Source organism: Lithobates pipiens, unplaced genomic scaffold, assembly GCF_037356315.1.
Source record: "Lithobates pipiens isolate NorthernLeopardFrog02 unplaced genomic scaffold, aLitPip1_a1.2 Scaffold_13, whole genome shotgun sequence".
In the NCBI taxonomy this organism is placed as follows: Eukaryota; Metazoa; Chordata; class Amphibia; order Anura; family Ranidae; genus Lithobates; species Lithobates pipiens.
Window position 1 is genome coordinate 540,978,299 of NW_027507718.1, and position 14,917 is coordinate 540,993,215.

A 14,917-nucleotide genomic window follows, 5' to 3' on the forward strand; every position below is an offset into this window, starting at 1 on the left:
AATGAGGCTGAAAAGCGGGGGCAATAAAAAAATGAAGCTGACAAATGAGGGCAATAAAATGAGGCTGACAAGTGGGGGCAATAAAAAATGAAGCTGACAGGTGGGGGCAATAAAATGAGGCTGACAAGTGGGGGCAATAAAAAAATGAAGCTGACAGGTGGGGGCAATACAAAATATATATGTAGAGGATGTATACCATCTGTCTAAACTGGTGACCACTGTTTGCTTTTGTTTTTCCAAAATTTGTTTCGGCTGGCACGAGGGTGTGCGCACTTGGGGGGGGGGGGGTGTCCCTGAATGGCATTTTGGAAATGTGGTCACCCTAGTCACGTTCTACCTACTTTCTGGGAACCTCTCTCATACTCTCGTGCATTTGGAATTTCTTTCAGTATGGTGACCCAAAGAATTACTCGTGGAACGACAGATGGACCTCTCTTAGAGCGAGTCACTTTTCCTCTCCTGTTCTTCTGGGAAGGCCGTCCACAAGGTTTAGGAGGGTGTCTATGGGGATATTTGACCGTTCTTCCAGAAGAGCATTCGTGAGGTCAGGCGCTGATGTTGGCCGAGAAGGCCTGGCTCTCAGTCTGCGCTCAAATTCATCCCAAAGGTGTTCTATTGAGGTCAGGCCATTCAGGTTCCTCCACCCCAAACTCACTCACCCATGTCTTTATGGACCTTGCTTTGTGCACTGGTGGGCACTCGTGTTGGAACAGGAAAAGGTCATCCACCAAACTGTTCCTACAAAGTTGGGAGGATGAAATTGTCCAAAATGTCTCGGTATGCTGACCCCTTAAGAATTCCCTTCACTGGAACTAACAGGCCAAGCCCAACCCCTGAAAGACAAACCCACAAGGTTTAGAAGTTCCTGTGGGAATGTGCAGGCCAGTCAAGTTCCTCCACCCCAAACTCGCTCATCCATGTCTTTATGGACCTTGCTTTGTGCACTGGTCCAAATCATTTGGTGGAGGAGGGGTTATGGTGTGGCGGTGGAGGGGGGATTATGGTGGGGGGGGGTTGTTTATCTGGGGTTGGGCTTGGCCCCTTAGTCCCAGTGAAGGGAACTCTTAAAGGGGTTGTAAAAGGTAAATGTTTTTTCACCTTAATGCATTCTATGCATTAAGGTGAAAAAACATCTCACACTGCCGGCGCCCCCAGTCCCCCCGTTTTACTTACCTGACCCCTCGAAAATCCCGCGCTCGCCCCCGCCGTCCTCTTCGCCGCTCAGCCTGGCCGCTGATTGGCTGGAGTGGATGGATTGAAAGCAGCGCAGCCATTGGCTCGCACTGCTGTCAATCACATCCAATGACGCAGCGCGCCGGGGGGCGGGGCCTTGTGATACAGCGAGCGGCTATAGCCGCCGGCTGTATCACGGGAGCGCGCCCGCAGTGCTTCTCACCAATGCGAGGGAGCTCGCATTAACGTGAGAAGCACCTGCGGGAGGAAGCAGAGACAGCCGCCGAGGGACCCCAGAAGAGCAGGTTCGGGGCCACTCTGTGCAAAACGAGCTGCACAGTGGAGGTAAGTATGACATGTTTGTTATTTAAAAAAAAAAAAAAAAATTTACTTTACAACCCCTTTAAGGCGTCAGCATACCAAGAAATTTTACACAATTTTACACTCCCAACTTTGTGGGAACATTTTGGGGACAGTCACTTCCTGTTCCAACATGACTGCCCACCAGTACAAATATCAAAGGTCTCTCCCAGGCAAAGATTTCACAGCAGACTGGGGGTTCAAGGTGTGCTGTTTGGCTCTTTTCAAGAAGAACACAGAACCGGGCATCGTTGAGGAGCGTAGAGTAGGGTTGGCACCTTTTTTCTTTCAGCCAAACCCGAACACTTTAGCAGCACACAGCAATTTCTTTTTTTTATTTTTTTATTTTACACTATACATACATTTTGTAATTTAAATCATATGGAGGTAATCACGAGAGTACCCTCTCTGGGTCTGGATCCGCAAGGTTCGCCCTTTTGAATCTGGATCCGCAAGGTTCGCGCCCGTTTGGATCTGGATCCGCAGGGTTCGCCCTTTTGGATCTGGATCCGCAGGGTTCCCCCCTTTTGGATATGGATTCGCAAGGTTCTCCCTTTTGGATCTGGATCCGCAGGGTTCCCCCATTTTTGGATCTGGATCCGCAGGATTCCCCCCATTTTTGGATCTGCATCCGCAGGATTCCCCAGTTTTGGATGTGGATCCGCAGGATTCCCCCCTTTAGGATCTGGATCCGCTGGGTTCGCCCTTTTGGATCTGGATCCGCAGGGTTCGCCCTTTTGGATCTGGATCCGCAGGGTTCCCCCCTTTTGGATCTGGATCCGCATGGGTTCCCCCCCTTTTTGGATCTGGATCCGCATGGGTTCCCCCCCTTTTTGGATCTGGATCCGCATGGGTTCCCCCCCTTTTTGGATCTGGATCCGCATGGGTTCCCCCCCTTTTTGGATCTGGATCCGCATGGGTTCCCCCCTTTTTGGATCTGGATCCGCATGGGTTCCCCCCTTTTTGGATCTGGATCCGCATGGGTTCCCCCCTTTTTGGATCTGGATCCGCATGGGTTCCCCCTTTTTGGATCTGGATCCGCATGGGTTCCCCCCTTTTTGGATCTGGATCCGCATGAGTTTCCCCCTTTTTGGATCTGGATCCGCATGGGTTCCCCCCTTTTTGGATCTGGATCCGCATGGGTTCCCCCCTTTTTGGATCTGGATCCGCATGAGTTTCCCCCTTTTTGGATCTGGATCCGCATGGGTTCCCCCCTTTTTGGATCTGGATCCGCAGGGTTCCCCCCTTTTGGATATGGATTCGCAAGGTTCTCCCTTTTGGATCTGGATCCGCAGGGTTCCCCCATTTTTGGATCTGGATCCGCAGGATTCCCTCCATTTTTGGATCTGCATCCGCAGGATTCCCCAGTTTTGGATGTGGATCCGCAGGATTCCCCCCTTTAGGATCTGGATCCGCTGGGTTCGCCCTTTTGGATCTGGATCCGCAGGGTTCGCCCTTTTGGATCTGGATCCGCAGGGTTCCCCCCTTTTGGATCTGGATCCGCATGGGTTCCCCCCCTTTTTGGATCTGGATCCGCATGGGTTCCCCCCCTTTTTGGATCTGGATCCGCATGGGTTCCCCCCCTTTTTGGATCTGGATCCGCATGGGTTCCCCCCCTTTTTGGATCTGGATCCGCATGGGTTCCCCCCCTTTTTGGATCTGGATCCGCATGGGTTCCCCCCTTTTTGGATCTGGATCCGCATGGGTTCCCCCCTTTTTGGATCTGGATCCGCATGGGTTCCCCCCTTTTTGGATCTGGATCCGCATGGGTTCCCCCTTTTTGGATCTGGATCCGCATGGGTTCCCCCCTTTTTGGATCTGGATCCGCATGAGTTTCCCCCTTTTTGGATCTGGATCCGCATGGGTTCCCCCCTTTTTGGATATGGATCCGCATGGGTTCCCCCCTTTTTGGATCTGGATCCGCACGGGTTCCCCCCTTTTTGGATCTGGATCCGCATGGGTTCCCCCCTTTGGATCTGGATCCGCAGGGTTTCTGTGGACTGCAATGTAAAGGGGAACTCTGATTTAAAGGGGGTTTTGATATGAAGGGAAATATTGTGGACTCTGGTGTAATGGGAAACTCTGATGTAAGGGGGTCTCTGCTCACCAAAGCCCCCACTTACATCAGAACCCACAGAGCACCCCTTATATCAGAGCCCCCCTTTACATTTGTGTAGGCTCAGGCATCTCTCCAGGAGCCATGGTAATGTATAAATCTTCAAATCCTGCTCTCTTTTTGAAAGCATGACATACTATCAGAGACTTCATTCACCTATTTATCCATGAATTCCATTCTTTAGCCAGTACCCATGCATCCTACTCCTTATCATTGGCTTTAAGCGCCATGAAACGCATCGAGTCCACACTCAGGGTTGCCAAGTCAAGCTTGCCCATAAACCATGAATTTCATCCACTGTTTTTAATATTTACACTTACTAGGATAATAAGGATGTACTGGAAATGGAGCGACTACAAAGAAGGGCAACAAAGATAATAAAGGGTCTGGAGGATATTAGATATGAGGAAAGGTTGTGAGCTCTGAACTTATTCTCTCTGGAGAAGAGACGCCTGAGAGGGGATATGATTTCATTATATAAATACCGGACTGGTGACCCCACAATATATAAATACCGGACTGGTGACCTCACAATATATAAATACCGGACTGGTGACCCCACAATATACAAATACAGGACTGGTGACCCCACAATATATAAATACCAGACTGGTGACCCCACAATATACAAATACAGGACTGGTGACCCCACAATATATAAATACCGGACTGGTGACCCCACAATATATAAATACCGGACTGGTGACCCCACAATATATAAATACCGGACTGGTGACCCCACAATATATAAATCCTGGACTGGTGACCCCACAATATATAAATCCCGGACTGGTGACCCCACAATATATAAATCCCGGACTGGTGACCCCACAATATATAAATCCCCGACTGGTGACCCCACAATAGGGAGACAACTTTTTCGCAGAAGGGAGTTTAATAAGACTCGTGGCCACTCATTAAGATTAGGAGAAAAGAGGTTCAACCTTGAGCTATGTAGAGGGTTCTTTATTGTAAGAGCGGCGAGGATGTGGAATTCCCTTCCACAGGCGGTGGTCTCAGCGGGGGGCATCGATCATTTCAAGAAACTATTAGATATTAACCTGAATGACTACAACATACAGGATATACAATGTAATACTGACATATAGGGATGAGCCGAACACAGACCCCCACCCCCCCCCCCCCCCCCCCCCGATTCGGTTCGCACCACAACTTTCGAATGGACCGAAAATTCCTACGAACTTTAGAACCCCATTGAAGTCTATGGGACTCGAACGTTTGAAATAAAAAGTGCTAATTTTAATGGCTAATATGCAAGATACTGTCCTAAAAAGTGTTTGGGGACCTGGCTCCTGCCCCAGGGGACATGGGTCAATGCCAACATCTTTTTTAAAAACAGCTGTTTTTTCGGGAGCACTGATTTTAATGACGATTAAAGTGAAAAAAAAAGTGAAATATTCCTTTAAATATGGTGCCTGGGGGGTGTCTGTAGTATGCCTGTGAAGTGCCACGTGTTTCCCGTGTTTAGAACAGTCCCTGCACAAAATGACATTAAACGGAAAAAAAGTCATTTAAAACTGCTTGCGGTTTTAATGTAATGTCTGGTCCCGGCAATATGGATGAAAATCATTGAGAAAAATGGCATGGGTAGCCCTCCCTGCCCATTACCAGCCCCTTTGGGTCTTGTACGGATATTAAGGGGAACCGGGTACCCAAATTTAAAAAAGGAAAGGCGTGGGGCCCCCAGGCCCTATATACTCAGAACAGCAGTATACAGGCGGTGCAAACAAGACAGGGACTGTGTAGATTTGTTGTGTTAAGTAGAATCTGTTTGTAATTTTTAACATTTTTAAAGTGTAGCTCCAGTCAAAAAATCTATTTTTAAGCTTTTTGGAAAACATAGGGAAGGGTTATCACCCCTGTATAATTTTTTTTTTTTTTTGGCCGTCCATCTTTTTTCATCTCACTTGCTGTTGTCTCCTTCCGTTTTCAAGTAGGAGACGTTTATAAGTTGGAAGTTTGAAAGTAGGGGCCTGCCCAATATGCTCTGCAGAAATGGCGGAACAAGGTGTTGGTGTTGCCACAACATTGTAAGCCCTCAAAGTGACTCTTGGTGGGCGCTGGAGCGCCCTGCTGTGAACGATTATATCAAGAATTGTAATTACATGCCATTGTTGAACAGTGGTAGAAAAATTGGGCCTTTGGTGGTTGTGGTGCTGGTGCCACAACACTATAAGTCCTCACAGTTACTCTGGGTGGGCACAGGAACGGGCTCTGCTGTGAAATATTATATCAAGAATTGTAATTACCTGCCCCTGTTAAACAGGGGCTGAAAAATTGGGCCTTAGCCACTTGTGGCATCACCCAGATCCAAAAATATTCTTCCAAGCTATCAGCAGGATCATTGAGGAAGAGGATAGTCAGTCAACATAACAGGACAGTCACTCAGCATCAGCATAGGCAGTCTTGAAGGGATGTGACGTTTCAAAAAACAATTACTCGGTTACATTAGCTTCAGGTGCTTGGTAGCTGGTGGTGATCCAAGACTGATTCATCTTTATGAAGGTCAGTCGATCAACCGCGTCGGTGGACAGGCACAACCTGTGATCGGTTGCAAAGCCTCCAGCAGCACTGAATGTGCGTTCCGAAAGAACGCTGGATGCAGGACAGGCCAGTAGCTCAATTGCATACTGTGCAAGCTCTGGCCAGTGATCCATCCTTAAGACCCAGTAAGCCAGAGGATTTTTGATGTGAAAGGTGTCCAAGTCTGGTATTCCTGCACCATGTAAATCAGACGCTGACGATGTTTGCTGAAAACGATCATACCTTGGGGCTGCGGACTAAAACATTGTCTGAACGCATCGGTCAGACGGCCACCTTCTCCACCACTCCTTCTGTGACTGACGAAGCCTCAGTAACACGTTTTCCAGCAGGAACGCTGTCTGGATAAAGGGGGCCTTGAGAGGCAAGGAAGTCCTCCTCTTCCTGCCTCTGTTCTGCCTCAAGTGCCCTGTCCATTATTCCACACAGCGTATGCTCCAACAGGTGGACGAGAGGTACAGTGTCACTGATGCATGCACTGTCACTGCTCACCATCCTCGTGGCCTCCTCAAATGGTGACAGGACAGTGCATGCATCCCTGATCATGCCCCACTGGGGGAAAAAACCGAGCTCCCCTGACCCTGTCCTGGTGCCGTAGTCGAACAGGTACTCATTGATGGCCCTCTGCTCCATGTGCAGCTGCTTCAGCATGGTCAACGTTGAGTTGCACCTTGTGGCATGTCACATATAAGGCGGTTCTTGGGCAGTTTCAACTCCTTTTGGAGCTCAGCCAGCCGAGCACAGGCATTAAATGATCGGTGGAAATGCACACAGACTTTTCCTGGCCTACCTCAGGACATCCTGTAAGCCCAGGTACCTGCCCAAGAACCGCTGCACCACCAGGTTAAGGACGTGAGCCACACAGGGCACATGGGTCAGTTGTCCCTGTCAGAGGGCGGAGAGGAGGTTGGTGCCATTGTCGCAAACCCCCATTCTTGGCTTAAGCTGGTGTGGCGTCAACAAACACACCAGCGCATGCACGGCATGGCATCTTTTTGCCTGCATACTTGCGTAGCCCCTTGAATGCCTACGGAGCACCGCTGGTTCTGAGGACAAAGCACAGGAAGAGGCCATGGAGGAAGAAGAGGAGGAGGAGGAGAGAGGTGTGCCACAACCAGTAATAGCATTTTGGAGGCATGGTGACGGAACAACCTCCAACACTACTGCACCTTGTCCTGCATCCTTCCCAGCTGCCAGAAGAGTGACCCAATGGGCCGTGAAAGATAGGTAACGTCCCTGTCCATGCCTGCTGGACCATGAGTCAGCGGTAATATGCACCTTACCACTGACCGCCCTGTCCAGCGAGGCAAGGACATTGCCTTCCACATGCCGGTAGAGAGCCGGAATCGCCTTCCATGAGAAAAAGTGGCATTTGGGAACCTGATACTGAGGAACCGCACATTGTACAAACTCATGGAAGGGGGCCGAGTCTACCAACTGAAAAGGCAGCAGTTGAAGTGCTAGCAATTTAGCCAAGCTAGCATTCAACCGCTGGGCATGTGGATGGCTGGGAGTGAACTTCTTTTGATGGTCCAGCAGCTGGGGCAGGGACATTTGTCTGCTATAATCGGACGTGGGTGTACTGCTAGCAGAGTGCCCGGAAGTACTTGGCTGTGACACACCTAATTCTACACCTTCATTCCTCTCAGTGCAGGTTTCATGTCTGGTCAAGCATGTGGTGGCCAAGCAGCTGATGTTTTAGCCACGTGAGATAAGTTTGAGACATATGTTGCAAATAGCAGTGGTGCGATCTGATGCACTCGTCTCAAAAAAGGCCCACACCAAAGAACTTTTGGAATAATGTGCAGAGGCAGCGCCCTGCACAGGCGGAGCTCTGCGGTGTGATTCAGTCGGTGTGCTGCCCTTAAGCTGGCCCCCGGAGGGCATCCTGCCTCGTTGGAGATGTGCCTTCTCCTCCTCTCTCCTATCGGGCATCCACGTGGAGTCAGTGACCTCTTCATCCCCTCCCTCTTCATCACTGGAGCAAACCTGGCAGTATGCTGCACCTGGTGGAACATGACTGCCAGATTGCTGTCATTCTTGAGCATCCCCTCTCTCTGTGCTCACGCTACTGCCTTCCTCTAGCTGAGTGTCATCATCAGAGCCTTCAAAATGCTGGGCATCCTCCTGGGTCATGTACCCAACACTGTGCTCACACAGTTCGGGAGACTCCTCAGGAGGACATGGTGGGTCTAGGGAAGGAGTCACTGATGACATTGAGACGAGGGAAGCTGCTTTGCCAGTACCCTGAGCCTGGGTGAGAGAGGATGAGGAGGATGAAGAGGACTTGGTCATCCACTCTACCAAGTCTTCAGCATGATGTGGTGCAACACGTCCAGCTGCCGAAAATAAGGACAAGCGTGTCCTATGGCCACGTGCTGATGATGACGTCCACGACCAGCACTGTTGTCTCTAGACACAGAGCCTGCTTGCCCTCTTTTATTGGCTCGTGACTGTCTGCCTCTCCTTGTTGGCCTTCCAGACATACTAATGGCCTGAAGGGAGATGAGAACACGTGAAATTGGGGTAGCTTTAGGTGCACACTGAGCAGATGACACAGTACACCAACTGTAATTACTGCAGTTGTCTGCCTGTAGTTAAGGATCTGAAAAACACCAGTAATTGGGATATCTTCAGGTGTACACTGTGCAGGTGGCACAATACACTGACTAACTGCTGCAGCTGCCTGTGGTATAGAAACAGAACAACACCAGCAATAAGGGGTATCTTCAGGTGTATACTGTGCAGGAGGCACACAACACCCACTGTAACAGCGCTAGGTTAACAAGCAAAGATGACACTGTCCCTGCCTATCCTGCTCTTTCCCTGCATGCCAACACACTACACAAGGCCACCGCGCTGGTGGCCTTTTATAGTGTGGGGCGTGTACTAAACCCCCCTGAGCTATAATTGGCCACAGGCATCCTGCCTGTGGCCAATTATGGCTCTCCATGCCTGTGGCCAATTATGGCTCTCCTCGCTGCCGGCGCTGTGATTGGCCAACCATGCGGGGTCACAGTGCATGCTTGGCCAATCATCAGCTAACAATGCACTGCGATGGTGCAGTGCATTGTGGGCCGTGAGCTCCACACAAATATGGCGCGAACGCCCCACAAAGTTCTGAGTTTGCAGAACATTCGACTCGAACACCGAGCTCATCCCTATATGTAACTATGTAACACCCCCCCAGTGTCCGGTACATGGTGCACACACCCCCCGGTGCCCCTGTCTCCCAAGTGTCCGGTGCACGGTGCCCCCGTCTCCCCAGTGTCCGGTGCCCCTGTCTCCCCACTGACTATGGGCCCTGGCATTTAAGGGAACACTACTCTTTGGAAGGTGTATGCCTGGGGGATCCGTAGAGCGGTCTTGTTTCTGATTCAAGTTCACGTCTCCCCAGAACACACAGATTCCAGGAGTCTAGGCCCATGAACATCCATGTTACCAGACATGACTGCTCATCACTGGGAAGACTCAAAGCAGATGGTAATCTCATCAGATCAGACCACCTGTCTTTCACCCATTGTTAGATGTGACAATTATAACACCTATTGTCTGCTAGCATACTACTGTGGGGATGTTTTTATATTTGTAATAATGTGTATTGTACTTTGTGAGCTCAATGCCGGCAAGTCTGAGTTGGAATGAGATCCCTAATTGTCCAGGTGGCTAGTTCAATTAACTTAATGTTTATATTGTTAATTATATTTCTGTATACAGTTGCGTTTGCATATGATAATGTGATCAGCCTAATCTGAGTGTGTAATGTATAAAAAGCTTGTATTCTTGTTCAATAAAGAGTTCAAGTTTAGCAGCTAAACGATTCCTGCTTAGTTCTTGGTTGCAATATGCGGCTATAATATCTGATATCTATGTTCAGACTGATTGAAGCACTCAAGTGGAGTGTGGGACCGTTCCGTTACACCCACATCCCCCCAGTGTCCAGAAAACTGTGCACACATCTCCCCCCCCCCCCCAGTGTCTGGCACATATCCCCCCCCCAATGTCTGGTATGTGGTGCACACATCCCCCATTGTCCAGTACACACATCCCTCATCCCCCCAGAATCCTGTACACGGTGCCCCCCGTCCCCCCAGTGTCCTGTACACGGTGCCCCCGTCCCCCCAGTGTCCTGTACATGTTGCCCCCCCCCCCCCCCCCAGTGTCAGTAATAACTCTCTGCATTGGTTTTCAGGCATTGGGAAGTTCGTAGCGCTGGACTTTGCCCGGAGGAACGGTCGGGTCATCTTGGCGTGTCGCAGTCGGGAACGTGGTCAGAAGGCCCTGGAAGAGATCCAAAGGAAGACGGGGAACCGGAATGTGGTCCTGGAGATCCTGGACACCAGCAGTATGTCCTCCGTCCGGGCCTTCGCTGACCGCATACTGCGCAATGAGAAGAGACTGGACATCCTGGTGAATAACGCCGGAGCGTCAGGTACAGATCTACGGCACGGTGACCCCGGGAGGGTGGGGTGTCACCCTTCCAATGTATACATTTCCTTACTCTGGTTTGGGCTAGAATTCCCCTTTAGGGCAATATTCTGGTGGACTTTATAGCGGACCGCCTATTGCAGATCCCTATTGGTGTCTGTAGACACAGAGATGGGTCATACCAGTCAACTGAAATCTTCCAAAATGAGAGCTCAGTGGGAGGGTCTACAATGATCACATGATCAGTCCCCCGGGCTGTCATTGGAAACACTTCCTGCCAATCAGGCTCGCACCTCTAGTGGAGAAGGTCCTTAGGAAGCAACTTTTGTTGAATTGGAATATCTGCAGAACATGTCCTGCAATGCACTGAGGAAGGATGAGCTCAGAATGAACGGGGTGCATGTAGCCTGAAATTAGAGCCCATTGGATGGGGTCTTCCTTGTCTCCATAGACTGCCCCTGTGTTGCGGGAATGCTGGGGATATTTAAGCCTGGTAACTGAACTGTGTCTTGAAGGAGGCGATGATGAGTAAAACGCACATCTCTAGCCAGTGTAGTGAGAACTCTGCTTGGAGTCTTCTATGATTTTTGCTTAAATGGCTCATTAAAAGATTGATGTTCCCTTCCAGGAATGCCCCACGCCATAACATCGGAGGGACTGCAGGTCACCTACGCCACCAACCACCTGGGCCCTTTCCTGCTCACCAACCTGCTTGTGGGTAAGTCTTGTCATCATTCCTATGTGCATCCTCTGTGCAGCCACCATCCAGGGAGAAATAACAAACGTCTGACACAGATCAGCCCCTGCTGCCGGCACTCACCTTGTCACTTGATAAAAGTTACAATGTTGCAGTCTGATCACTGGGGGGAGAGTGGACTGAGGAAATGCTTCCTCCTGCCTGCAGCAGACTGATGACATCATCTCAGGCTAGGCAAAGTCACTGGAGGAGGGGGAGGAGACTGAGGAAAAGCTTCCTCCTGCCTACGGCAGACTGATGACCAGAGATGGGTGAACTGTTCGGGCCGAGCAGGGTGTTACTTGCACAGTGAATAGTTGCCGGTTGTTAAGAAGTGGCTCAGGAAGCGGCGTTCTTAACAACAGGTGAGTTTTCAGCTGTCAGCGGTCTTCCCCACCGACCGCTGCGTGACAAAAAAAAAAAACCTTGCCGCCAATAGAAAAAAATGTCAATCTATACCAGGCCCTTGGGGTCTGGTATGTATTTAAAAAAAAATTGAAGTATGGTCCACCCCAAATCCATACAGACCCTTATCCAAGCACGTAGCCTGGCAGGCCAGGCATATGAGCCCCCCGAACCATAACAGGCCATATGCCCTGAACATGAGGGGGTGCTTTGGGGCCTCCCCACCCCAAGGCACCTTGTCCCCATGTGGATGGGGACAAGGGTCTTTAACCCAGAACCCTTTCCCGGTGGTTGTGGGGGTCTGCGGGTGGGGGGCTTATCAGAATTTGGAAGCTTGAAGGGTAACTCCACTTTGGTTGAGGAAAATACACCCCCCTCCTGTTAGGAATTCAGAATAGAAAAACATACACACAGGGCGGGTGCAAGGATTTTTGACACCCTAGGCAAAATCTCATTTTGCCACCCCCTTTGGCTCCACCCCTGACTCCACCCCCTTTGCCCTGCCCATGTATACCCCACCTTTTTATAGATTGCTGCCATTTGGGTGGGGGGGTGGAGTCGGTCACTGAGCCTGGAGGTGGTGGGGGGGCATCGGTATGGCACCCCTGACTGATGTTTGCTCTAGGCTGGCGCCTACCTTGTCTATAGGTAGTGCTGGGCCTGTACATAGGTTCCTTGATTATCTGTGTACATATCCCTATCAGTGGGAACCCCTCATAATGGGCACAGCGGGTGTACAGACCCGGGAACTCGGCACAGGGATGGTGAGAACCCTTCATAATGGGCACAGCGGGTGTACAGACCCAGGAACTCGGCACAGGGATGGTAAGAACCCTTCATAATGGGCACAGCGGGTGTACAGACCCGGGAACTCAGCACAGGGATGGTGGGAACCCCTCATAATGGGCACAGCAGGTGTACAGACCCGGGAACTCGGCACAGGGATGGTGGGAACCCCTCATTATGGGCACAGCGGATCTACAGACCCGGGAACTCAGCACAGGGATGGTGGGAACTCCTCATAATGGGCACAGCGGGTGTACAGACCGGGAACTCAGCACAGGGATGGTGGGAACCCCTCATAATGGGCACAGCGGGTGTACAGACCCGGGAAATCAGCACAGGGATGGTGGGAACCCCTCATTATGGGCACAGCGGATGTACAGACCCGGAAACTCTGCACAGGGATGGTGAGAACCCCTCATAATGGGCACAGCGGGTGTACAGACCCGGGAACTCGGCACAGGGATGGTGGGAACCCCTCATAATGGGCACAGCGGGTGTACAGACCCGGGAACTCAGCACAGGGATGGTGGGAACCCTTCATAATGGGCACAGCGGGTGTACAGACCCGGGAACTCTGCACAGGGACGGTGGGAACCCCTCATAATGGGCACAGCGGGCGTACAGACCTGGGGAACTCAGCACAGGGATGGTGGGAACCCCTCATAATGGGCACAGCGAGTGTACAGACCGGGGAACTCAGCACAGGGATGGTGGGAACCCCTCATAATGGGCACAGCGGGTGTACAGACCCGGGAACTCTGCACAGGGATGGTGGGAACCCCTCATAATGGGCACAGCGGGTGTACAGACCCAGGAACTCGGCACAGGGATGGTGGGAACCCCTCATAATGGGCACAGCGGGTGTACAGACCCGGGAACTCAGCACAGGGATGGTGGGAACCCCTCATAATGGGCACAGCGGGTATACAGACCCGGGAACTCAGCACAGGGATGGTGGGAACCCCTCATAATGGGCACAGCGGGTGTACAGACCCGGGAACTCAGCACAGGGATGGTGGGAACCCCTCATAATGGGCACAGCGGGTGTACAGACCCAGGACCTCAGCACAGGGATGGTGGGAACCCCTCATAATGGGCACAGCGGGTGTACAGACCCGGGAACTCAGCACAGGGATGGTGGGAAACTGCCATTCCTCTCCTTGTCAGCGAGGTTGCTAGTTCCTTTGCTCCTGTGCTTCCAGAGACCAGGGGCTAGAGTTGCTTCTCTGCCCCAGGAGGGATGCTGGATCCTGGGGAGGACCCCGGCGGGGGCCCCCTGGCTAGGCCTGTGGAAGATTCTGGGCCTGGCCAAAGGAGTGAGGAGTCCCTGCCTGCCTTTAGACAGAGGATTGTTGGAAAGATGAAGCAGATTGAGGAAGAAGAGGAGAGATTGTTGATTTTGATGACTGAATTTCGGAAGAAAAAACAAGTTTGTGCAAATTGTACAGCAAGAAGAGGTCGGCTCTGAGGCCTGAGGTGAAGGACTTGGAGGAAGCTGTTAAGAGGCAGAAAGAGCTGGTGAGCTCTCTGAAGGAGAACAGTGGCATTTTTAAAGAGAAATATAAGAATGAGGAGCGATTTAATCGCATGAGGAGAGGAGCCGCTTCCTGCATGGAAGGTGATCCCACCAGTGAGGAGATGCAAGTAAAGTCGGAGTCAGCAGAGAGTGAGAAAGTGGGCCCGGAGGATGAGCCCAGCTCTTCAACACCTCAGACATCTGCTGAGCCCTCAATGGCGGAGGCCTCTGTCCCCTTCCCCCCCCAGCAATGTGGAACATCTGAGCAGGAGGATGAAGGTTCTGACATGTTGGATGCGATCAACAAACTGGAGTCCAGTTCAGATTCAGCTCCCCAGGAAGGTGAGGAGAAGATGGACACCGTTCCCAGCCCTGTGGAAGAAAGACCTGTGGAGAGAGCAGGTGCAGGTACTGTGTGTGTGCAGCATGGGGGGAACTTTAATGACAATGGGCCTGCTGAGGGTTGTAGTGCTACAGACAGTCAGCCCAGACCTATAGACAATGTACTGCAATCAATAACATCTGCTAATAACTGTCAGCTTCAGTCTGCAGAGAGGTCCATGGACAATACAGAGACTTTGCCTGGACCAGGCACAGCGGCTGTTCCTGTGAATGGCAGGTTCCTATGAATATGATTTGTCCTTTATCCGTCCCGAGTCTTTGGACATATTTTGGGAGAAGTTTGAACACGTGTGTAGGGGCCTGCCGGACTGGAAAGGGCTCATCCCCAAACTTATATCACGCCAGCCCCTCATTAAAATGGTGACAATACTTGTGCACAATGAATCCATACCACAAGGGGATCTGACTGTATGGTTGAGGAGGTATGGGGACG

General features: G+C 51.1%; 1 protein-coding gene across 4 annotated transcripts in view; it reads left to right on the forward strand.

Moving 5' to 3' along the window:
* LOC143975773 (retinol dehydrogenase 11-like) overlaps nt 1–14,917 on the forward strand; it is a 169,464-nt gene that overhangs the window by 79,609 nt on the left and 74,938 nt on the right. For 2 of the 4 annotated variants that reach the window (XM_077478296.1, XM_077478295.1), the window contains exons 2-3: nt 10,404–10,643; nt 11,268–11,357. The exons of the other annotated variants lie outside the window; for them this stretch is intronic. In XM_077478296.1, the coding sequence (XP_077334422.1) occupies nt 10,404–10,643; nt 11,268–11,357 (330 nt within the window). The remainder of the gene's footprint in view (nt 1–10,403; nt 10,644–11,267; nt 11,358–14,917) is intronic. 4 annotated transcript variants of the gene reach the window in all.